At 39.1% G+C, this 26,753-nt stretch overlaps 1 protein-coding gene across 2 annotated transcripts; it reads right to left on the reverse strand.

The window, feature by feature from the left end:
* Positions 1-66: 66 nt before the first annotated feature.
* ankle2 (ankyrin repeat and LEM domain containing 2) lies at positions 67-26,243 on the reverse strand. 2 transcript variants are annotated; one of them, XM_008119060.3, is made up of 13 exons: positions 25,701-26,243; positions 12,645-13,058; positions 11,131-11,328; positions 10,634-10,827; positions 9,714-9,902; positions 9,405-9,527; positions 9,077-9,143; positions 8,626-8,807; positions 6,777-6,883; positions 6,049-6,242; positions 3,792-4,497; positions 3,161-3,292; positions 67-2,750 (listed from the first exon to the last, which is right to left on the reverse strand). In XM_008119060.3, exons 1-13 carry the CDS (start codon positions 25,939-25,941, stop codon positions 2,507-2,509), a joined length of 2,991 nt encoding a protein of 996 aa, XP_008117267.1. In that variant the 5' UTR covers positions 25,942-26,243; the 3' UTR covers positions 67-2,506. The 2 variants fall into 2 exon arrangements, with proteins under 2 accessions (XP_008117267.1, XP_062814635.1); XM_062958565.1 differs by lacking the exon at positions 25,701-26,243 and adding an exon at positions 14,103-14,142.
* Between the last annotated feature and the right edge of the window lie 510 nt (positions 26,244-26,753).

Genomic DNA, 26,753 nt, shown 5'->3' on the forward strand with positions numbered 1-26,753 from the left:
CAAAGAAAAAGAAAAAAAGAAACCACTACTTTTGTAATACAGAATCACTCAATGAAGAGACAAGCATTTTAGGTAAACAAATTTAATATTGTTAAAAATGTATTTGAACACATTGACAAAAAGGACTAAGTCACAGGACACCAACCCCATCAACATCCCCTCCCACTGTCCTAAGACAAGCGTTAAACTGAAAGTTTGTGCTCCGGAAACACTCCCAAATACAAAACGGCATATAACAAGAGTAGTAAAAGCAAAGGAAGTTATAAAACATGGTCAATTGCTTTGAATATATGTTCAAACCACTAGGGCTAAGCAAGAATGCTAAGCAAGAATGACCTCTGAATATAGTGTGAAGAAAGCTTTACCTGCAAGGGACCTAGGGAGATGGCATATTTCTTAAGACAATGAGTGTTACGCTGTTATTGTACCTTTTTGAATAAGTTGTGATGTGTGCACAGTGCCATTAGCCAGCTATTCCTTGCTCACGAGATTTCTAGAAGCTGATTTCTGCCACAGAGACTTCCAAGATGTATCCATCAGAACTCAAGGCAATTTACCCTACTGACTGTCAAAGTCTTACTGCAGCCTTGATTATACAGGCCTAGGAAAAGCCAGCTTCAAGTAACTATATAGTGTAGATAGCACCCTATTAATAATGGACTTGCAAAGTTAGAAATTAACCTCAAAACTGCACCCAAGAAAATCTTGTTACATCTGAATGATCATTTCAACAGTTGGTAGGCTTTAAAAAAACATCCTAAACTGGACATTAGTTGTAATTTACATTTAAGCCATGTCTAGTAAACGTACAAATTAATACACTGATGTTTACAGTATTTCTCCAAAGGCTACAAAGGACAGCTTAAAAAGAATGCTTTTCAAAAGTGTCGGGAAATGAAAATGCCGTTACTGCTTCTATTAGTGAACAGTATTCGCTGTTAAAAACCAAGAACGAATTGCACCAAACCAAAAAGTACGACAGAAGGCACTAATCGAATTGGAAGCCTTATGCGGAGTTCTAGAGTTTTGTACCAAAATATCAAACACTAACAGTGTCTGTAATGCTCATTATTACACTTGGTGTAAGGCAGGATTGGGGAACATGGGACTTTCCAGGTGTTTAGATTGCAACTTCCATCAGTGCGGCTGATGAGGAACAAACAGAGTTATATAGTCCAGTGTGCACAGAATCACTGTTTACCTCCCCGGTGTATGGAAAAGAAGGCTCAGATGATTTCAGGTATAACAATTCTACCCTCATCTGCTCCCTTCCATGTATATGGTAAAATACCTTCCCATTCCTCACTGCCAAGTCTGCATCTTCTATTCTAGTCCATAAAAGAGGGATATTTATGTGTGGTAAGGACTAGACCAGGCCTCTTCAACTTGCAACCCTCCAGGAGTTTGGGTCTCCAACTCGCAGAATCCCTGTCTAGTTTGTCCAATGGTCAGGATTTCTGAGAGCTGAAGTCCAAAACACCCAGAGGGCCACAGGTTAGGGAGGCCTTGGCTAGAATAATATAAAAAGGCTTGAAGTGAACATAACCACTGAGCTTGTCTTCATGGGTAAATTTGAAGAACATTCAAAAAACATATTGAAACTAGCATTTAGCTTGATTTCACGGAACCATTCTTATCTGCTCCAGATGTTCTGAATGCAGAATGAGCTCAGAAATTACAAAATAATGAGCTGTATTGTTAAATGACAGGCCAGTGATAACTTGGGAGGTACCGCTAAAGTATTTTTCTGTCTATGGTAAGTGGGAGGTGGATTCATTTGTTTCCATCATTATCTTTCTAAAAAACATTTCCAGCATATGAAACCCAAATGTGCATTCTCTGTTCTTTCAGTCGTTCTCGGCCATAGGCAAACTTTGGCCCTCCAGGTGTTTTGGACTTCAACTCCCACAATTCCTAACAACCAGTAAGCTGGCTGGGATTTCTGGGACTTGAAGTCCAAAACACGTGGAGGGCCGAAGTTTGTCCATGCCTCTACTGGATGAAAGAACAACCCCAAAATCAAAAGCCCATATACACTGAAAAGCAGCAACTTTCCCCTTTCCTCTCAAACTGGAAGGCCAGTGTGACAAACGTGTTCTTTTGGAATCCCCTATAGCAGGCCCTTAGATATTTGGGCTTCCAACTCCCAGAAGCCCTAGGCAGCTTGTCCAACAGCCAGGATTTCTGGGAGATAGAGTCCAAAACACCGGGAAGGCCACACGTTTGACCCCATTGCCCTATAGTCTACCCTTGCAGCTGATCTCATCAAGAGACCCAAAAGCCATTTCTATCCACAATTACTTTCGATGTACTGGTCAGGTATTCTCAACGTATCACTGCTCTAATCTATGAGCCACTGATTATCTGGGAAATGGAATGAAGACATTCTCTGCAAGCAACCATTTTCCTTACAACAATAAATAAAAGGGAGCGGGGATACATCATGTTAAGTTTTTCTGCCTTCATTTTTTTTCTTCACTTAATTGCAGTTCTAAAATGCCATATTCTAATGAGTGAGTGGTCCTGAGAAGTTCTGCCGCTTAGACAGCAGAATGTGGTTGACATAGGCCGGGGTGTACCGCCCGGGACTCACAAAATCTGGAGAGAGGTTGGCAGCCGCCACCGCGTTGTATTTTCCCGGACTACTGAACGTTGGGCTAGTGTTTCCTGGGCTACAAAATGCTGGGCCGCTGGAGGGGGCCGAAGCCACTCGAGACTTGAATCTTCCTTTCAGTGAGGGACTCGACCAGCTGGAAGGAAAGGTAATACATTTTTAATGAGAAGAAAACATGGAGAAAGGAACATAAACACAAAGGTCTTAAATGGGGTCCCCTTAATGTTGTGGTCCCCTAAAATTTGGTAAAAGAAGCCCACTCATTTACACAAATCTGTAAGGAACAACATGCAGAGTGTACTTCATTAAAAAGGAATATAAGTATATAAAATGGGTATAAAAATCAAACATTTCTCAGGTGGAAAACTCACAAAAAATTGAGTGCAAAAAGTTTTAAGAAACCCTGAACTATGCCAATACTGCCTTTGCACTACAGCCCAGCAATATAGAGGACATTGATTCCCTCTCGTATCCATACACAACGTACAGTGGGAGAGGCAGCTGGATCAGGAGATTGCTTTGAACTTTGACAGCATCAAAGCGTACCTTTGCCGGTCCGAAGGAGAATAGGACTGTACAGACATATTCCACTGGAAAACGGCAGGATAGCGTTGCGAGTCAATTTCCATGCCATGTAATGCCGTTAACACATCGTGGTCCAATTTTGAAGGCTGCTCCCTAGACAGGGAAAGAGAAGTGTTAGGAGGATAAACGCTGGAAGCTTTTGATCGACACAATCGCCATACTGGAATTTTGAAAAATGCCTCTTTATGTACTGTTGAAACAAGATAAATAGTGGGACCTCTGGCCAGTGACGGGCTGATATGAAGCCTCTGCTGAACCCCAACTAGATGAAAAATCCACATACATATCTCTTGCCATGATGTAACTAGTGTGTTAAGTCTGCTACAGGCATTTTATTGTTCTTTTCATTTCAAAAAGCATACTGTATTTCATTGCATATTAGTCCTCTCTGTACAGTAGTCGCATCCTCATGTTTTGGGTGGAAAAATTGGTGTTCCTTGCATAATAGTCACAGACCCCTTCAGAGCTCCTCTCTACACATACATTCACTGAACCTGAAACATATTTTCATTCCCTCAAAGTATCTCTTTTCCCACAACTGTATAAATATCATTGGAACAATGCGTTCCTTAATTTAAAATCCATTTCTTACCCCAAGAGGAACAGTGACTTGGCTTTTTCCTTTGAGGACGGGGTGTTTAGGGAACACAGTGGTGACATCTCGGGTTGCAATTCAGAACTGCAAGACGGCTTGGTCTCCTCTCCCGGTCCACCTGCTACTGCTGTTTTCCCTTCTATCCTTATTTTGGTGTCTTCAGACTTTCCAGGTGCTGTGCCACCTTTGGGCAGCACGGCTTCATTCACCTGATCCTTACATTTTCTAAGCTGCCTTGTACTTTCCTCCGGGTTGTTTTTGTGCTTTTTTGTGGAAGCCTTGTTTGGCTTCCCTGATAAGCTCTCGGCAGCCACAGTCTGATCCTGGCAGGACAGTTTATCAAACTCTTCCATCAGATTGGAGACTGGTGTCGGAAGGCACTCTTCTCTTTGGTTTGCATGCCTCCTATATGGGCTCACAGTTCTACCACTGGCCACTGGGCTACAAAACCCATTTTTACTGGCAGGGATTTCTTTTGCAGAGTGCTGACTGGAGACTTCGGCCATTATACTCCCAGTACATTCAATGGAGAGGATGTCACACTCCAAGTTGCCAACGTTACTGATGGTTGGTTCATTGGTGGCTGTAACTCGGCTGTAATTCCTCGCCGCGTTCTGCCTGTTCTTCACTTCTTCCAGGCTCATGTCTTCGTCATCAAGAAATGCCCCGACTGAGATTGAGTTATAGCTTTTTTTACTTTTGCCTGTGAAACAAGATAAAAATGTCACTTCTAAAATCTCCCTGATTGACCTGGATGGTTAACGACTGATCCATGAGCCATGCGATGACATTTATTTGAGTCTAATGTTCACCTTTTTTTTTGACTAAATTTGCATTTCAAAAATTGAGGTGCACACTAGATTCAATGGTACGTGCTAAACAGGTTGATTTTTCCTCTATGAAGTACAGCTGAAGTACTTGCAAATGCTGGCTTGTTATAAGTAAATGTTTGATTTCTCAGATGGAAAGGGGCCATAAAAAAAATTCATAGGAAAAAATTAAAGAAGCCCTATACTATGCCAAAGGAGTCTCCGGTGGCGCAATGTGTTAAAGCGCTGAGCTGCTGAACTTGCAGACCAAAAGGTCACAGGTTCAAATCCGGGAAGCGGAGTGAGCATCCGCTGTTAGCTCCAGCTTCTGCCAACCTAGCAGTTCGAAAACATGCAAATGTGAGTAGATCAATAGGTACCGTTCCTTGGAGGTGTCTACGGACAACGGCCCTTTGACATAGAAATGGACAGTTGGACACGACTGGACTTAACGTCTGGGGAAACCTTTACCTTTTATACTATGCCAGCACTATAACAGCCCAAACAACACAGAGCAAAATCATTCCTAGATTGCTGCTGACCAAAACAAAATCTGCACGAGAGACTATTCTGCTTAACTGCAAGGCATTTACCTTGTAAAAACAATGACTAAGACATTCATACACCGCTTTCCGATCCTTGAGGGAGCCTCTTAAGAACAAGTCACAGAAAGTTGCTCCCTCTGGAGAATGGATAAGCTGAACTAACAGCAACAAGGGACCATGTTGAAGACACTTTTGGCCTCCGCTACTAAGAATTTCACTCATGGGAGCTCAGCTTGTAGGCCTCGAGGTAAATATGTATCCCCAGTAACAGAAGAAAAAAGGAGTGTGTTTTACTTTTTCAAAGTAAAACCCAGCAAATGATGACTGAGAATTAGAATCAATAAATTTAGAGAATAGTCCGTTTGAGCAGTATTAAGACTCAACATGCGAGGAAGACAATCTCAGTAATTGATACATACTCATTATTTGCAAACAGAAAAACCATGCTTCTAAATCAGAGCTTTACAAACTATGTATTGCAACTTGTTCGTGTGTTGGCTGCAGTGTGTAGGAGTGTCGCACAAACATATAGGGAAGTCTTTGTAAGCAATAAATCATATTTTTAAAATATATAAATGAAAGGTTTTCATGAGATATGTTGTGTCCCCATACATTTTGTTGTTACAGTTAATCTATGTGTACATATCTTTTATAAGTGGTTGGTTTAAACCTCTGGTTTGCTAGTAAAACTGAATTACTATCTCGTGAAATGTGTCACCAACACAAAATGTTTGGAAAGCTCTGATCTAAATAATCTATTAACAACCAGGCTGTGAAATTTCACACGTTTAAAAAAAACAAACTTGATAAATATTTTGAGAATTAAGATGTCTTGAAGAGCGACCCATTTAAATCTCAAACATTTTCAATTGCCAACTTTTAAACAATGTTTGTTTTTACCAGAAAGCTGTGGGGTTTTGTATCTGTTGTGGGATTCGTTCTCTCCTGTTTCTTGCTGAGCCTTCTCACGCATTTCCTGTTGGCTCAGGTATTCTTCTAGTTTTTGTAAACCCTCCTGGGAAGACAGGTCTACAAAACAGCCCAGAAATTCCCAGTATTCAACCCATGGAAACCCCAGTTCATGGGCTAACTCCCTGCAATAGATAAAACAGAATGACTCATTTGTGGAGACATTACGTGAGTTAGACAACAAATTACTAAAACAAATCAACAGTTCTTTTAATAACTGAATCATGCATGGCACAATCATGCAAACAGTTATAATTCTCACATATAAAATCACTCTAGAATTTCCAGATCGTTTTTTAACTTGTCAGAACACATCCGCATCAATTTGGGGATGAAAATGCTTTAACCCAGAGGGGTCCAACTTGAAACAAATGTTACTTTCTGTCTTTGCACATCTTTACATGAAATTAGAATGTAGTACTGTATATTAAATACCCTTAATACAAACATAGAAAAATCATGGTTAGGGTATATCTACAGTGTAGAGTTAATACAGTTTGACCCCACTTTAATTACTCAATGCTATGGAATTCTGGGAGCTATAGTTTTACAAGGTCTGTAGTGAGTTGTTGTGAGTCTTCTGGGCTAGAAGCATTCTCTCCTGAGATTTCGCCCATATCTATGGCAGCCATCCTCAGAGGTTGAGGAGTCTGGTATACCTTCCAACTCTTTCGACCCCTCTTTCCAGATCGGATTTTCTGAGATTGTGGTAATATCCGGCTTTCTCTCGAGGTGGAGTTTTCCAAATCCTGTGGAACTCTTCAGCCTGGATGGAGGAGGAAGACATTCAACGCCACCGGTTTAAATCAAGATGATCTTGTTCCCTCACCTCTTAAAACACCTTTTCAAACAGTGAGAAATATCTAATTTCCATTCATACTGATGAGTTGTTATAAGGGCAGCTGTGTGGACCACAAAACAAACTCAGAAGCACAAGATCCCAAATCCATCTTCTGATATTACACCTTCAGTATTGGATTTACTATATCAAATGCCATGTAAACATAATAATGTAAATATATATTTCATTTACTAGCATATAATAAATGGGCTGGTAAGTGTATATAGTAAATAAATAACGTTTCTTTAATATTATAGCCATTGCTCTTTCTCCAATACTACTTCCATTTTTGCAGTAATTTTCAAATGTTTCCCGCAGCTGACACTTGAAGTCAGCCATTAACTTCTTGCACTATATTTTAGGTTGGCACCACCACACAGAAAAGCTTTTTAGTTCTCTGCAAGCCAATAAGGTGTTTTGTTATGTAGATTAAAATGCAGGTGACTCCAAGGAGCTATTTTGTTAGCTCCAGAAGAACACAGAGTGTAGCATTAGATCCATAAATATGGCCCTCTGTAAACATGCTTCTTGTATATTTTGAAATAAACATAAATAAATATGGTTCCGTTTGTCAGAGAACCAGTATTTATGGCTAACTCAGCTGAAAGATCATGCTGTGAGACACATATACAAAGCTCCCAATTCAGCTCAGATTCATGCAAATGTCTAAAACCTGAGAGCCAGGAAGATATTTCCATCTTGTCTCCTGTGCCATAGTAACATGCTATGCTAATTTTATATGCATATATATATTTATATATAATTTATATACAATTTATAATAATTTATAAATATATAATATATTGTATATACATATACTATTGATAATAATATTATAATGGAATATAATATTATACTACTAACAATACAATATAATAATATTAATTATATATTATATATTAAATGTAATATTACTAATAATATTACCATATAATGATATAGCACAATATAGTAATTTAATGCTTATATTGTGCTATGCTAATAATATATTGTATGTACATTTGACTTGTAAGCTGCTCTGAGTTCCTTTCGGGGTGAGAAGAGCGGGATATAAATGTAGTAAATACAGTAGAGTCTTACTTATCCAACCTAAACGGGCCGGAAGAAGTTTGGATAAGCGAATATCTTGGATAATAAGGAGGGATTAAGGAAAAGCCTATTAAACATCAAATTAGGTTATGATTTTACAAATGAAGCACCAAAACTTCATGCTATATAACAAATTTGACTGAAAAAGTAGTTCAGTACGCAGTAATGTTATGTTGTAATTACTGTATTTATGAATTTAGCACCAAAATACCACGATATATTGAAAACATTGACTACAAAAATGGCTTGGAATATCCAGAGGCTTGGATAAGCGAGGCTCTACTGTAAAAATAAAATAAATAAGGTGGCGATCAGATACCTTTTACTGTTGCCAAATTTTTCGGGACCCTAATATTGAGTGAAGCGGACCCCTTTTGGGGACGAGACCCATAGTTTAAGAAGCATTGAGCTAAAGGGCTAGTTATGCCAAAAAGGCAGGAAATAAATGTGTTACAACAACACTCATAAGCTCATGCCACGCTCCCAAATTTCCCCAAGATTAATCTAGCAGCCAGATAAAAAAGGATCAGAGTAACAAGGGAAGACATGGGACATTTTTCCCGCTTGGTTTTCCTTACCTTGGAAGGGCTCAATGGGCCAGCATAAGCCCTCACTATCAACACAGGATCTTTAGGGCTACCAACGTAACTTGGTAAAGAGCCATGCTGGATATCCTCTGACTGGTCAGGAGACCAAGGTGCACCAATCACAGGCGCTGAGACATTGTCTTCTGCTCTGAAGAGTGGTACATAACACTGGCCTAAATGAAAAATAATCAAAAACTGTGTTAAGATTCTAGGATGGCTTTTGGTTTTAAATTTTAGAAAATGTACAGTGTAAACATAGTTTAATAATGGACCAGACAGTCCCATGCTGAACATCATGTCAGTTTCATTCCGTTTTATTTTATTTTCTGTATGACACGTCACAGCATCACCGAGTAAAGTTACACAAAGGTAAAATGTAACAACGTTTCTGTAAAACCTCCAGAGATAGCAAAGATTAAATATGAAAGTGCCAAATACACACCTTCCAAATATTCCCTGATTTTCTCTTTCAACTCTGCAGATTTGTTTTTGCTCCTTTCACAAACAACCTGTTAAGAAAAACAAAGAGATGCTTCACATTTGTTTTAGCCATACATTTGAAAGAGAGAGCAGACAGCGGCTCCTTGCTTGCACTATCAAGTCATTTATTTCCTACAATGACTATTTTAATAATTCACCAGTCTGAAGAATATATATTTGTGTTTTCTCAACCAGCTTGTATGCCAAAAATCCCCACAAAGTAACTCTGCTAAAGGATCATCCTATTCAAAAATCAAGGGAGACACAGTGTGTATTTCAGGATAACTTACTTCTGCTGGAGTTTGACCATACTTGTTTGCTAAATTCTTCACCGTATCTGGGTGTGAAGCAAGGATATGAACAACATCCGAGTTCCCAAATTTGCAAGCAAAATGTAGTGGTGTATCAAATCCCTAGAAAAAGAAAACATGTCTTTTAAATATCCTTTTTGACGAAGGGTTTGTGCATTTTAGATATGTCCTTCCATTTCGGGATACCTCTAATTTAAAATAATATTTGATGTGAATAAAAATGTAGAGGATATGTGTATTTGGGTTTAACAACACCACACAATTAATAACAGGACACACAAAGCTCACCATTTTATCTGGCGTATTAAGATACAGGTCCACTATGTATCTGATACGGTTCTGTAACATTATCCCGTCATCATCAGGATACATCAGCCGCATAAATTCAGGATTTTCCAAAGTGTTCAGCAGTAATCGGCAAATGCCAGGCTGATTCTCTTTAGCGGCAACATGCATGACATTATATCGACAGCCTTCCTGAGAAGGAGAAGACACAACAAATAATAGAAAGATGCACAATAAAACTGGCTTTAAAACTTGGGACAGCCATTCAATGAAATACTAAGCTGGTAACGTTAAACAGTTCTATAGTAGCAAGCTAGTTTTTTAGGATGCAAGAGAAAAACTATCTGGAACAGAGTTTCTATGCATTATCTATAGATGCAAAAATTGAGCAATAAGACTGTGGCTTACTAAGAAAGTCCCATAACCACGCACTCAAGAAACATGCTTTTCTCGTGGTTAGCTATATCAGTGGTTCCCAAACTTTGTTGCTCATGGAGGCTTTTGGAAGACCCTAATTCTGTCCCTAAGCCTTGTGAATCCACAAAGTTCATCCTTCTTTCATCTTTTCTTATTGCCTGGGTGATTTGTGTAATGCAGTAGGTTTGGAAATAAAGGAATTTAAAGCAGAGGCACATTGAATTTCAGTAAAATCTTCATGCCCGCACTGGCTTTTTAAAACTTAAAAAAAAAAGATTGAAAGGGTTTTTCACAGAACCCCTATGATGCTTTTGCGGAACCCTAGGATTTGGCGGAACAGAGTTTGGGAACTGCCAAGCTAGATGAAGCTACAGGATGACAATCCCATCACTTTTGTTTTAGTCCCAGGTTCAAATCCTGGTTCAAATCCTGCTAAAAAGTGTCCAGAAAGGGCAAAAAGGGTGCAGCTGCACTGCATTTATGCAAAAGCCAAACCATTTGCTTACCTGCACAACTGTTGGGTTGTCTCCAGAGCCAATGAGATAGCGAGGATTACTCCAAACAAGTTCCAAGAAGGCCGTTTCATCTCCTCTCTCAACCGCTTTCCGAAGTTTGGCGGTAAGTTCCTGAGTACGTGGACTTTTAAAACTGTTGGCTCTCTCTTTACTAACTGTTTCCATCTCAGGAGAGCATAAGCCATCTATCAAATCAAGATAATATTATATTTGTGATGTGATTTTTTTTTACCATGATAATGCCTGTCAGGCCTACACAAGTGCCAGTGTTGTATATACACAATTTGCATTGTCAAGATAAAGATATGAAACAAATGCTTCAGGATTAATTTAAATAATTAAGGTCTTTGAACTTGTTTAGGAATTCTGATGTTCCTTGTCATAATAAAGCAAAAATATCACAACTAACAGTGTTTGGTCTAAACTACAATGGCCTCAATTTCCAAAGACATTTAAGTAGTGAAGAGTATATTCGATCCCACACTTACCTCTGTTGAATACTGTTGAGCACACTTTTACAGGAGACAAAGATAGTAAGGTTTTGCTTGGAGAGGGAAAGTAATCACAGATGCCTTTGGCAAATTTCTCTGCCTCTTCCCTAGTTGAGAAAGCTTTAAACCGTGAGCCTTTTATCATTTTAACGGCTTGCAAAGCTTCCTTTTTGTCTTCATAGACATGCACCCTTTCTGGAACAGAAGATCATTAAAGCACATTAATATCTTTCAATGGCAGTATGTCTCCAACTTCTATTATTCCCAAATTCAGTTTAACTTACCATACGATTTTAACAAGAAATTCAGTCACCAGGGCCAATCATTATCACACCGTGGTGGCTCAAATGTTAAACCCGTTTCTCGGTATATTTGACATGCTGATTCTAGAATAAAATGGCTCCTGCTATGGTACTAGTTCTAGTTTCATGTATGGTATATTGGAAAGTCAAGAAACTCAGGTTCAGAACAAACTCTGATATGAAAGTTTGGTCCTGCTTGCTGTAGGAAGTGAAGTGCAACTCCCTGACTGTGGTAATGGCAACGCTTCTCTATGGGAAACAAATAAAAACTTGCAATCTCCTTTTATAGTCATGTCAGAAGGGTACAGTGATGTGTAAGTCCAAGGCCCATTAATATGGTAGGAAAAAACTCTTTCCTATTGTTGCTGAACTAGGCCATTTTTAATTTGGGACTTTTGAAACTTCTAAAATATATTCTAGTTCCACTCTGAAGAGAGGATGGGCAATGAAGTAAGGTAAAATATTACAATACGATAAGATGTATCACAGTGTTCTACAAAAGAAGAACAAAATCAACCCATCCTTTGCTAAGCTGTGACATATTATATGCCCCTATAAGAAGTAAGTAAGAAGCCCCGGTGGCGCAGTGTGTTACAGCACTGAGCTGCTGAACTTGCATAATAATACAGTAAAATAATATGGTACAATATAGTAATATATAATGCTAATATTGTGCGTTGCTAATAATATATATTGTATGTACATATTGGGCCCCCCAGTGGCACAGTGTGTTAAAGCACTGAGCTGCTGAACTTGCAGACCGAAAGGTCGCAGGTTCGAATCCCGGGAGCGGAGTGAGCAGCCGCTGTTAGCACCAGCTTCTGCCAACCTAGCAGTTCGAAAACATGCAAATGTGAGTACATCAATAGGGAAGGTAACAGCGCTCCATGCAGTCATGCCAGCCACATGAGCTTGGAGGTGTCTATGGACAACGCTGGCTCTTTGGCTTAGAAATGGAGATGAGCACCAACCCCCAGAGTCGGACACGACTGGACTTAACATCAGGGGAAACCTTTACCTTTACCCTATAAGAAGTAATGATTCCAGAAAGAGCAACATTTCCATTTTTATGCCAAATATTTATTGCTCAGTGCTAGAAGGTCTACCTTTGGCAATTATTTATCCTCAACCCTCATATAGTACTTTTTAAATGCTTACTCTAACTTTAACCCCCAATGACATCATGTTGCCAGAATAAAAATACATTACCATTTCTTGCCAATATATCATCATAAACCGGACATACGCCGTAGTATACCAGAGGCTCCTTAGACGGAGTCTGAAAGCTTAGGGAGTCAACTTCAGTCTTGTGCATTAGTGCTTCTTCTTCTGGTGGGTTTAAGCCCATGTTATAGCCAAAATCACCATCTTCAGAGGAGCTTACATGCCCATTTTGATTGGAGGACTTCTGAATTTCAGCTCCACTCTCATCATCTGTATCAGCTTCTGCCTCCAATTCTCTTTGCTGCTCCAGTAATGACTGGGCCAGTCTTTTTTCAAAAATCGACCTGGTAGTTAAAGTGATGGGTCCACATTTCTGTCCAGCTTTGATAATTTCTTCTCGAAGTTCATCAGGAGTTAGCAGCTTTAGCCGTGACAATATAGCATCCATTGTTACAGACCCTGGAGAAGAAAGAAAAATCAAGGTGAATGATCTACATTAGGGCCAACCTAATACATTTTGGTATGAAGGGCTCAATAAGGCTCAAGAGTCTAACTCCCTTTCAGCAACTAATTCGATGACACACTCTAACTATGACTAGCATTAGATTTGAGTCTTTTCTGGTATACAGTAGAGTCTCACTTATCCAAGCTAAACGGGCCGGCAGAACCTTCGATAAGTGAATATCTTGGATAATAAGGGAGGGATTAAGGAAAAGCCTATTAAACATCAAATTAGGTTATGATTTACAAATTATGCACCAAAACATCATGTTATACAACAAATTTTACTGGAAAGTACTTCAATATGCAGTAATGTTATGTTGTAATTACTGTAATTATGAATTTAGCACCAAAATATCATGATATATTGAAAACATTGACTACAAAAATGCCTTGGATAATCCAGAACCTTGGATAATCCAGAACCTTGGATATTTTATAATAGCCTCATTCCTGAGGTGTTGCCAATGTTATTTTGCACTTTATTGTCCATTTCAACCGTGAAATACCTTCCCCATTCCGGCACATTCTGTACTGGGTTTTATGAATTAGTCTCCTGTTTTAATATTGTATGCTTCATGTCGATTTTATTGATTGTTTTACTGATAATTGAGGTTTTATTGGTATAATTGTTTTATTGTTGTATCATTGATATTTGATTGTTTTATCGGGCTAGGCCCCATGTAAGCCACCCCGAGTCCCTTTGGGGAGATGGGGCGGGATATAAAAATAAAGTTATTATTATTATTATTATCTTGGATGAGTGAGACTCTACTGTACTTAATAATAATGGTTATATTATTTTTGAATTGCCATTGCAATCTTATCATAAGTTGTTTCTTAAATGTCAACTTGAAAGTTTCAGCTGTATAAATTTCTTAAAAAATCAAATATATGGAGAAAATATATTACTCAACAGGCTCCGATAACACTGATTCAAATATGGTCCGTGTATCATCCGCATAAACTATACTACTGTGGAAAGAGGAACTGAAATGTCACCTGTTAAGCCAACCAATACCAGCATAATCTAAAAGCACCACAGAAGAGTTGCACTAATTCCAGCATTTTCTAGGCTTCTTTAAAAACTTGTAAGGTACCTTAGGTCTGCACATAAATGAAATTTACTAAAGCCAGTAATAGAACAAATAATTGCTAAAAGCAAACGTTAAGAATACATTTTGCTACCTTAGAGTTATGAGGAAAGTATTTATCAGCTGCTAGAAGCAAAGCTTAGAAGAATTCTCTCCTGGAGGCCACCTCACAATGACTTAACCACCACAGTCACAAAGAGAACTATGAGACAAGTGAAGCATTTGAATGTAGCTGCTTCTGGTCATAACAAGTATTTCTTTTATGGTCTCTCAGAGAGACCATAAAAGATGGGAATTGGAAACTTGGTGGTCTTATTTTTTGGAATACATAATCAATGATTTCATTAATCAAAGGAATAACTAAGTATATGAATAGTCATACAAAACAAGACTGGTATAAGAAATTATCTATTCTAACTGACAAAATGGAGATGATAGATATAGCATTTTGAACCAGGCTTTCCATACGGTTAAATCAAGGCAATGACATTTGGAATCGCAGTTCCAGGAGGAAGGGAGGAAATGGGGGAGGACATGGGTAACAGGTGATATACAAATAATAATAATAATACTAATAATAATTGTTGCCTTAAATGTCAGACCTGTTTCTGAATATATTTGACCTGTTGATTCCCCTATCAGGTCTAATTTTTGAGAAACAGAACCTATGCCATTCTTCACTCTGCTCACCCATTAAAAATCAGGATATTTCAATGCAATGTTTGATATCTTTTAACATGAAGGAAACATTAAAATCAAATGAGAAATGTACTACATGAAAATCTACTTCTTTCATACCAAAAGCACAGATTTATGATACAAACTTTACAATACAGAGCTAAGAAACTAGAGCTGATGTGGTCTACCATATGCCATTTTCTGAATCAGCATCCCAATAACCCTAGTAAGAAACCTAAAAACCAGGACACCAAGAAAAAAAGGTTATTAATGCACACCACTGACAACCATCTGCATTTTATAGTTTTGATTCCTAGCTCCCCAAGTGATTAGTCTGCACCCCCATCTGAATGTGTCAATCACCGAATAAAGGATATTACTATTAGAACTGCTTATTTGACAAATAGGTTTTTGAAAAAATACACATATTCAGTGTCTGAAGTTAGCAAATTTCTTAAGCTTATTTTAAAGAAATCTTAATGAATGGAAAACATAGAAAAGGTTGAGCCTCCCTTACCGAGAAATCCAAAATACTCCGAAAACTTACACTTTTTTGCCAACAACCACCCCCTTTCACCTTTGGGAGAACTGATGAAGGAAAGAGACACTTGACTTCTCCCTGGCCAGTCGTGGTGTGCCTCTTGGAAATGGCTTGAGTGTGGAGCACCCCACTTGCCACCACTTATATCCAGCACACCTACTCTGCTAAAATGGCAGAACGTCCAATGACAACCAAGGAAAGACTTGGGTCTTATGTAAGTGGAGTCCTCCTCCTCTTCCCCCTCTTCTCTTTCCTTCGTCCGGGTTTCTTGAGGAAAAACTCAGTATGCGCCGGACATGTGATTAATCCTTCCTCCCTTATTCACCACGTATAAGCAAATACCAATATATCTGGAGGAAAAATCCACTTCTGGCCCAAAGCATTTCAACATGTGCTAAGCATCATTTCTCACAACTACATTACATACATTTCCCCATTAAGATAAGTCTATTATACATTATTCTAAACATCCAACTTACATCCGTCTCCTAGTTCCAAACAGGGGTGAGGCAACAAGGGGTGAGAGGAATTCTACCCCTAGGAAGGGAAATTCATTCCTATATGAGTTATTTTGAAAAGCTTTCTCACCAATTCTTGTTTCTACAACCCAAACTTTTCAAAATCCAGTTGTCACAGGGACAGAAAATGAGGTGAAATCTTCTGAACAGGGGCACAGCAAAAGAAACATTATAGGGGTTTTAACTCTTCCCTGTGCTATCCACAACTATCTGTCTGTCTGTCTATCTGCTCGAAGTTACACTTTAAAAACTGTTGCAACTTACTGTATATACTCGAGTATAAGCCTAGTTTTTCAGCCCTCTTTTTAAGACTGAAAAAGCCCCCCTCGGCTTATACTCGGGTGAGGGTCCTGGTTGACTTATATTTGGGCCAGCTTATACTCGAGAATATATAGTACATTTATTATTTTTCCCTGATATTATTGGTATTATTACATTTATTATTTTTCTCTATTATTGTAGCTATTACATTTATTTTACTCTATTTTTATTATTAATAATAATACATTTATTATTTCACTCTGATCTTATTATTATTATTATTGCAGTTATTATTTTACTCTATTTATTATTACATGTATTATTTTCCTGTATTATTATTATTATTATTATTACATGTATTATTTTACTCTATTATTATTAAAAGGATACATAAGCACATTTACACTGAAGATGAGAATAATGATTTGATCAGAGTTGGACAGTCTTATCATAAATTTGTTTTCTCAGTTTTTTCGTGGTAAAATTAGGTGCCTTGGCTTATATATTGGGTCGACTTATACTCAAGTATATATGGTACATATAAATTCAACTTAAGAGCAAGCCTACAGAGCCTATGTAGACATGGGAACCAGGGGCAGCTAACGACTTTGAACAAAAGGATGCCCCCAGGCAGGAAGAAGCCAGGAGATGAAGCTATTCAATGCTAATTAAGGTGATTAACTACAACATTCACACTGGCCTCCAACTGACAAAGAGTTCTTCTCTCACCCTGGACTTTCCACAGATATATATAAACTTTCCTTGCTTAGTTTCTCCATACCTCACAATCTCTGAGGATGCCTGCCATAGATGTGGGTGAAACGTCAGGAGATAATACTTCTAGAACATGGCCATACAGCCCAGAAAACATACAACAACCCAGAGCCTATCTTGTTCGTAACGTGGGGATTGCCTGTACCAAGTTTCAACCCTCTCATGCTTTTGTTAAAGTAAGCTCTCACCTGTAAATAAACTTTAAAGTATGACTCAGAGGCTACACAGTACATCCATAAACCTGTATTTGCTTTCCAGCACACTTAAGCACTGAGGATTTTGTGGAATGCTTATTTGGATTACTAACAGAAATATAAATTGAATTAAGAAAAGTGGACTCTTATCTGAACTGACTCTTCCTGAAGACTATCATAAGTAACATCAAAGAAAACATCTTAAGTGATTGCTTTCCCTATGTTCCTGCCTGATGAAGTAACCAGTGTGCGTCAACAGTTCAGGAGATGGATTTCGTACCATTTCGCATTAGCTTATTAAAGGTATCACCATGATACCATTTTGGATTTGTTGTATTTTGTTACATGGCTAAAAGGACTACTGCAATTTTTTTAAAAACATATTGTGTAGGAAAGGAAAATCCAAACACCTGGTGCAACAAATTAAAAACATGTTAAGCAAGTATGTCACTTAATACTGGTAAACTTGAAATGAACCTAACTATCTGACCATCAGTAATTTCATGGAGTGCACAAGGCTGAAAACTCAGTATTAAAAGGATTAAGTTAGAATATTAAAAGGATTAACTTAGGACATATTCATCATTTTTACAGCATTTCCTAATTACTGCAAGATGAATGGAAATATTACTTTAATGCACTGCTTTTATGTTATCTCAACACGTTTCTAGAGTCTTGAGCTACCTCGAATGACCTCAAATGACCTCGAATTCTCAGCTTGTCCATAACAGTGTATAACAAATTTGAAAGAAAATCTGTTCCTGGTTTAAAAGTGTTGTTTTCTGTTTAATCGTACAATACTTACCTTGAAGGTAGTTGTGATACTCCAGAAACTCCATTTTTGTGGCTGCCACAAACTATGTTAAATTGGGTTGCTGTGAGTTTTCCGGGATGTATGGCCATGTTCCAGAAGCATTCTCTCCTGATGTTTCGCCCACATCTATGGCAGGCATCCTAAGAGGTTGTGAGGTCTGTTGGAAACTAGGCAAGTGGGGTTTATATACCTGTGGAATAATGTCCGGAGTGGGAGAAAGAACTCTTACAATTACTCTTATTCTGAATGTAATAAAATCTTTGGGGTTCCTTTAAATTACATCTCAGTGCTTTCAGTGGGTACATTCTTATGACTAAGTGCGGGAAAACAAGGTTGTTAATGAAATGGAAGCTCAGTTCTGACTTAATGTTTTTTGGCATGTTCTCATAATATTGTGATCACCCTATCTGCGCTTGAAGGCTCAAAAAAATCATCTAACTGTGAGCCAATGCTGGGAGTTCTGATTCTAAGTATGTGCCTTGAAGAATAGGTATTAATAGGGGTAAAGCAGCTGTAAAAAAATAGTAGGTGTACATCAATTTGGGAGGAAATTGTTATATTTATGGGAAGTCTTTAAAATTTTCTAAATTATACAGAGGGGGGAAGAATCACAGATTCATATTGACACGCTCTCAGTTTAAAAAGTGATACTTGAATGGAAAAGAGGAATAAATAAATAAAAATAAATCGAATGAAGCAAATTAAAGACAGGTCAACATCTTATTCTTCCCATGGTGGCCTTTTTGAATGTCTGGGCAAGGGAAATAACTACATTCAATGGGTGGGTGGCCCTGATACAACATGAGTGTTTTCCCCTCTCAATGGAATGACCCTCAACTTATCCACAGATCATATACATGAGGTCAAGCTATTCATGAGTATCAAGGTGAAGGGACACAAGGGGCCTGATTTAATTTGATTCAATTTGATTAATAAATAGCTTTAGTATCTTAAAAATCAACTGGAGATAGCTTTAGTGCCTTTGAATACAAATAAATACAAATGGAGACTGGACACATCTCACACTATGAGGATTACTGTTTATAAATATTTTCTTTTTATATTCCATATTTCTCTCAATATGGGGCCTAAGGTAGCTCACAACATAGATTAAAACAAATTGCAATTTTAACAGTCTTAATGATAAAAAATAAAATTAACAATTAAATAAACTATTTAAAAGTATTCTCCCATTAGTCAAAATGAGGCATAGGTTATACTATTTATCGAGGTTTCCTTTATTGTCCAGGCAATCAAAACATCTTCCTACTCCCCTTCTTTCTGCTTTCACATTAAAAAAAAAACTTGTGTTACTTTGCTCTCACACCAAAGCCTACACAAGACAGGCCCACATTCCTAATTAATGAGGTTTTGGCTGTGACCGCCTGCTCCCAAGCAATTATTTTCAATTAAGTAACTTCAAAGATTGCCCATCATCTCTATGACAAATATGAGCATTAAAAGATGTAATGTCTAATATACAATCACAATATCATGTAATATAAGCATACAGCTCGATAGCTGATACAATATGGTAGTACAGATGTCATGGTGGAATATACATGGTAGCCACATGTGGCCATACAAAACAAAGGTACATGGCAGGGCTAAAAGAGACTTAATAATAATAATAATAATAATTACGAAGGGACTCGGGGCGGCTAGGATCTTGACACGTGTATCCTCAGCAAATGTACCCATGAAACCAAAAGAAATCTTCGCCCCAATATCTCACCATTTTCATCAGGCTCATATATATGATATTTCAGATAAATCTGGACCCATGTCACAAAGGGCGTTTTAGGTTATAACCAATAAGTTGAATTGTACTCATAAAAAAAAACAATTTGAAAAGAAGGATGGAATGCACATTAATAGTGATGTACAGAATAACAAAAATCAGACATAGCAGACTATTGAAAATCAGACTGTGCTTATAATATGATATATGATGTTATTTTATGTGATGTGTTTACTAATGTTTAATGTTTTATTAGGGGAGGGTCAACTTTGATGTTTTATGCTGTTTTTTATCGAAGGCATTGAATTGTTGTCAACACTGTGAACTGCCCTGAGTCCCCTTGGGGGTTGAGAAGGGAGGTATAGAAACCCCACAAAATAAATAAATAATACAAAAACGCACTTCGCGTATACAAATTAAGAGACTTTTTAAAAATTAACTAGTATTATAGCATCCAAACCACCTGATTTCCCGTCTCCCCATGCTTCTCAGGCAAGGGAGCTATCCTCTTGCACCAGAATTACATATGCTTGCAGCACAACATTCATGTTATAGTTTTGATGCAACAGATTAACCCTGAAAAAGCACACAAAGGGTCCTTTCATTGCAAAATGAAATATGTAGGCTAGCAAGCAAAACGCGTAGCAAAAAGCCCCCATTCTTTCAGATGTCCTATTTCAAAGAGACTTCTAATTTGCCTGGTTCTGCTTGACTGCATTTCAACACCGAGGGTGCATCTCCATGATAAAAAATAATGCCGTTTACATCACTTTAATTGCCATGGCTCCACTGTGGGAGCCTGTGAGTCTGACAAGGTCTTCAGCCTCCTCTGTCCATGAAGGCTGACACCTTACCAAGCTACAACTCCCAGGAATCCGTAGTGTTAAGCCATGGCAGTTCAAGCGATGCCAAACTGCATTCATTCGACAGCGTAGATGGAACACCTCTCATTTTTTTCTGATACAGCTGAGCACCGCCCTGGCTATCCGTCTGGGGACAAAAGCGGGACGACAATGGTAGAAATGAGGTGACAATACCGGAGCGAAGGCACACCCCCAACAAGGAAGCACGGCCTGCAGGCATTGTTATCCATGCCCTCACTTGTCCATTTTATTTATTTATTTACTTACTTTATTTTTATCCAGCCTTTCTCCCAACAGAGGGACTCAAGGCACAATGCAAGTTAAAAACAAAGCAAGTAAATATGAATATAATCACCAATAAACAACTAAATATTTGTGTCATGAGCATCAAAATTAAAACACAATATAAATACAATTAAAATGTTTTTTTTTTTTATAAACTAGACATCTTCCCCTTCGAATGCCTGATGACAGAGGTATGTCTTCACTTGCCCCTGAAAGGCAAGCAGGGATGACCCCCTTTTCTCCCAGCTTCTCCTAGGCTTGGTTTCCAAACCTTTGATCATTTTGGTCATCCTTCTCTGGACACCTTCTAGCTGGCTTGTCAATATCCCTCTTGAATTGTGATGCCCAAAACCAGACAGTGTTATTTCAAGTGAGGTCTGACCAAAAACAGAAGAGAGTGGGACTATGACTTCCCTCAATCTCAACAATATACTATTAATTATATATTAAATGTAATATTACTAATATTATTACCATAAAATTATATAGTACAATATAGTAATTTAATGCTTATATTGTGCTATGCTCATAATATATTGTATGTACGTTTGATTTGTAAGCCGCTCTGAGTCCCCTTCGGGGTGAGAAGAGCGGCATATAAATGTAGTAAATAAATAAATATTGATTCAACCTATTTTCAAGCAGAGGCTGGGTGCCCATCTGACAAGGGTGCATTGACTGTGTGCTCCTGCAGAGCTGGACTGGATGGCCCTTGTGGTCTTTTCCAACTCTACAATTCTAGAATCACATAGGCTGTGCTAGCTGCTGCATCACACTGCTGGCTCATGTTCAGTCTGTGGTTTACTAAGACTTCTAGATCTCTTTCATATTTACTGCTTTCAGGTCAGATATCACACACCCTGTATGACCTGTTTTTGAGAAACCCATGTTGACTTTGAGTGATCACAACATTCTTTTCTAAGGCCCTTTGCACACAGTCCTTATATTCCAGGATCTGACCCCAAGTTATCTCTCCCTATGAACCTGCTCGGACCTTAAGATCAGCTGGGGAGGCCCTCCTCTCGGTCCCAACTCCCTCACAAGATTTTAAGTACTTTTAAAAAATCTAACCTATTTTTTGTAGGTCATTATGTTATCTTTAAATTAATTGGGGACGAGTGAGAGGGCCTTCTCAGTAGTGGCCCCTCGACTGTGGAATGCTCTTCCCAAGAAAATAAGACAAGCACCCACCTTGTTAATTTTTCTGAGCTTAAAACTATTTAAGCAAGCCTTTGAGAATGGCTAGACTGTATCTATTGGACAGGACTTGAATGACCATGAGACTATAATCATAACTGCTGGATAATTCGATAATAGGAATGACTACCTTAAACTGTGATATATATCTAGATAGTTTAAAGGGCAAATAGCTTTTAATTGTTATTTATTAATACCTATGTTATTTTAAATTGTATTAAGTTGATAAACTGTTTATTGCTTATTACTGTTTTTTATTTTTGCTATACTATTTTTGTATTTACATGTTGTAAGCCGCCCCGAGTCCCTTCAAGGAGAAGGGGCAGCGTATAAATAAAAACATTTATTATTATCATTATTATTATCTAGTTGGAAATAGATTATATGCATCCACACTGCTAGAAAATCTGGGATAAGCAGATATTCTGGGATCAGATCCTGGGATATAGGGGCTGTGGGCCCTTCCACACAGCCATATAACCTAGACTATCAAGGCAGAATAACCCACAATATTTGTTTTGAACTAGTTTATTTAAGTCCACAGTGCCATATCTCCAAGTTCAAAGCAGATAATGTGGATTTTATTCAGCTGTGTGGAAGGGCACTAAGTCTTCTTATGGGACTTCTTCTGTTCTCCAAGGGCCCTTCCAGACAGCCCTATATCCAAGAATATCAAGGCAGAAAATCCCACAATATGTTTTGAACTGGGTTATCTGAGTTCACACTTGATATTTTGGGACATAGGGCTGTCTGGAAGGGCCCCCAGATGATTGCCAGTGGTTCTGAAAGGACTTCGGCTAGTTCCTTCAATACTCTTGGATGTAGTCCATCTGGCCCTGAAAACTTGCATTCCTTTAGACATAATAATATAATAATTATATTATTAGCATAGTACAATACTAGCATTAAATAATTATATTGTACAATATCATTATATTGTAATATTAGTAATATTACATTTAATATATAATATATAATTAATATTATTAAACTGTATTTATTATCAGTATTATATCGTAATACATTATATTATCATCAATATTATATGTATATAAAATATATTATTATATAATATTATAAATTAAGTTGTTTATTATATACTCTCTCTATATATATAGTAACAAGCTATGCCAATTATACATACACACACACATACACATATATATGTATAGGTAAAGGTTTTCCCCTGACGTTACGTCCAGTCGTGTCCGACTCTGGGGGTTGGTGCTCATCTCCATTTCTAAGCCGAAGAGCCGGCGTTGTCCGTAGACACCTCCAAAGTCATGTGACCATTGGCATGACTACACGGAGTGCCGTTACCTTCCCGCCAGAGCGGTACCTATTGATCTACTCACATTGGCATGTTTTCGAACTGCTAGGTTGGCAGGAATTAATGTATTATATTGTAATACATTATAGTATTATCAATATTATATGTATATAAAATATATTATATAATATTATAAACTAAGTTGTATATTATATACTATACTCTATATATATATATATATAGTAACAAGCTATGGCAATTATACATACACTTATCCAAGCCTCACTTATCTAAGTTTCTGGATTATCCAAGCCATTTTTGTAGTCATGTTTTCAATGTATCATGATATTTTGGTGCTAAATTCGTAAATACAGTAATTACAACATAACATTACTGCGTATTGAACTACGTTTTCTGTCAAATGTGTTGTATAACCTGATGTTTTGATGCTTCATTTGTAAAATCATAACCTAATTTGATGTTTAATAGGCTTTTCCTTAATCCCTCCTTATGATCCAAGATATTCGCTTATCCAAGCTTCTGCTAGCCCGTTTAGCTTGGATAAGTGAGACTCTACTGCAGGGGTCCCCAAACTAAGGCCCGGGGGCCGGATGCGGCCCTCCAAGGTCATTTATCTGGCCCCTGCCCTCACTTTTAGACTTAAGCTTGCCCAAAGTCTGAAATGACTTGAAGGCACACAACAACAACAATCCTAATTAATTTGACTATGTCATTGGACAGAAGCAGGCCCACTAAAATCCTGATAGGTTTATGTTGGTTAAAATTGTTTTTATTTTTATATATTGTATTGTTCTTTCATGGTTGTTGATATTGTTTTTTTGCACTACAAATAAGACATGTGCAGTGTGCATAGGAATTTGTTTGTATTTTTTTTTCAAATGGTAATTCGGCCCTTCAGCAGTCTGAAGGATTGTGGACTGGCCCTCTGCTTAAAAAGTTTGAGGACCCCTGCACTACTGTATATATATAATAATTTATTTATTTGACCATTTCAAAATACAACACAAATAAACACAAAGCAAAAAGGAGGAGATGGAAGCAATTGACCCTCTGTTTACTGTCAGAATCTTAATTTTGGCCTGGGAGTTGTTTGCGCCAGGCATAGACCTGCAAAATTTGATTTCTGGTCTTTTGATTATCACATAAGGATGGGGTAGATGATAATCAGGCTCCTTTAGAGTAGCCAGGTATTCCTGGAGACTTCTTTACCTCTTTTAGGTTACACTAGCTGTGCCCGGCCACGCGTTGCTGTGGCGTTGTCTGGTGGTGTTGGTGAGAAATTGTTGAGGTAGTGGTGGTATTGAATGTCTGTTGTATGGTTGTCTTTATGTTTAGTATGCATTTGGTTGTTTGTGTACTGTGTAAGTGGTGAGGATAGAGGGGGTCTATGTCCCTGTGTAGTATTGTATAGTATTTATACGTTGTCCATGTGTTGTGAATGCTTGGATTGTGTCCCGCTGCATAGTAGAAAGGGTTGGGCTGGATGGCCCTTAGGGGTCTCTCCAAACTCTTGTGCCTGTCCCCTGGGCTGAGTAGGTTGCTAGGAGACCAAGTGGGCGGAACTTAGCCTTGTAACTGGCAGCAATTGGATAAAAACTATTATTCCTCTCCCTGTAATTAGGACTTTATTTTTCTTTTCCTTTTTGTTGTATCAACCTAGAGCCGTGAATGATGGGTTGTGTTGTCAAATTTTGAGGTTGGGGGGCCTGTAGTTTTGTTGTTTTGTCCCCTGCCCTGATGCCATCACTCTTTTATATATATAGACTAGCTGTGCCCAGCCACGCGTTGCTGTGGCGTTGTCTGGTGGTGTTGGTGAGAAATTGTTGAGGCAGTGGTGGTATTGAATGTCTGTTGTATGGTTGTCTTTATGTTTAGTATGCACACTGACGTGGATTATATGGCAGTGTGGAGTCAAGATAATCCAGTTCAAAGCAGATAATATAAGATTCTAAATGGGTTATATAGCTGTGTGGAAGGGCCTTGAGTCCACTGCCATATAATCCAGTTAAAATCTGATAATCTGTGGAAGAGGCCTAAGTGAGGCCTAACTGTGCCTGTCCCCTGGGCTGAGTAGGTTGCTAGGAGACCAAGTGGGCGGAACTTAGCCTTGTAACTGGCAGCAATTGGATAAAAACAATTATTCCTCTCTCTCTAATTAGGACTTTATGTTTCTTTTCTTTTTGTTGTATCAACCTAGAGGCATGGATGATGGGTTGTGTTGTCAAATTTCGAGGTTGGGGGGCCTGTAGTGTTGTTGTTTTGTCCGCTGCCCTGATGCCATCACTCTTTTATATATATATATAGCTAGAAGATTTCCCTGAGCAACCCTTTCCCTCCTGCTCTCCTCACCTTGGCAGAGACCGGCCTGGCGCTGCTTCTCCTCAGGCGGCGTCGTCGTCGAGAAGGGAGGCGGGGAGAGCGAGGCTATCCTGGCCTTCTCCGCCGGACGGCCTCGGCGCCCGAGCGGCCTCCTCTCCCAGAGGCGCGCCAGCCAGCCCACGACTCCTATCAGCGCGAAGGCGGCCAGCAGCTCCCAGCTCGGCCAGCGGGCCCACGAGGAGGCGCCCCACACGAAGGCCCAGCGCTCCATCCTCTCTCTCTCTCTCTCTCTCTCTCTCTCGCCCTTCGCCTCACGCCACGCGCACGCGCACTACACCCAACGCCCTGTCGGGGGACGGGCCTTCGCCTCCTCCCTCCTCTCCCTCGTCCGCCTCGCCTCGCCTTCAAGCCCCGCCCCGACAGCGCCAGGGCTGTCTCACGGCGTGCCTGACGGAAACTTCCGAAAAGGCGGCCATGGCGAGGCGAGAGAGAGGGCGCCTCCCGTTCTCTCTCATTCATGTGCCCATTACCAGTCCCTCCTTCGGGAGGCGTCGAACGGCAGCCTATCCCGCCCCCGCCCTCCTTTGGGCTTTTCTGTCAGGACCTTCAAACTCAGAACCGAGCACGCTACAGACTGACAGAAGCGCTGTCCAATCAGAACCAGACACGTCAGCGTTTGTTGTGGTGTGAATTCCAGCCGTTTCCGACGTGCGGCGGCCCTGACATTGGCTGTTGTATGACTTTCGGGCTGTGTGGCCATGTTCCAGAAGTATTCTCTCCTGACGTTTCGCCCACATCTATGGCAGACATCCTCAGAGGTTGTGAGGTATGGCCATGTTCCAGAAGTATTCTCTCCTGACGTTTCGCCCACATCTATGGCAGACATCCTCAGAGGTTGTGAGGTATAGCCATGTTCCAGAAGTATTCCCTCCTGACGTTTCTCCCACATCTGTGGCAAGCATCCTCAGAGGTTGTGAGGTATAGCCATGTTCCAGAAGTATTCCCTCCTGACGTTTCTCCCACATCTGTGGCAAGCATCCTCAGAGGTTGTGAGGTATGGCCATGTTCCAGAAGTATTCTCTC

The sequence above is a fragment of the Anolis carolinensis genome, chromosome X (assembly GCF_035594765.1).
Source record: "Anolis carolinensis isolate JA03-04 chromosome X, rAnoCar3.1.pri, whole genome shotgun sequence".
In the NCBI taxonomy this organism is placed as follows: Eukaryota; Metazoa; Chordata; class Lepidosauria; order Squamata; family Dactyloidae; genus Anolis; species Anolis carolinensis.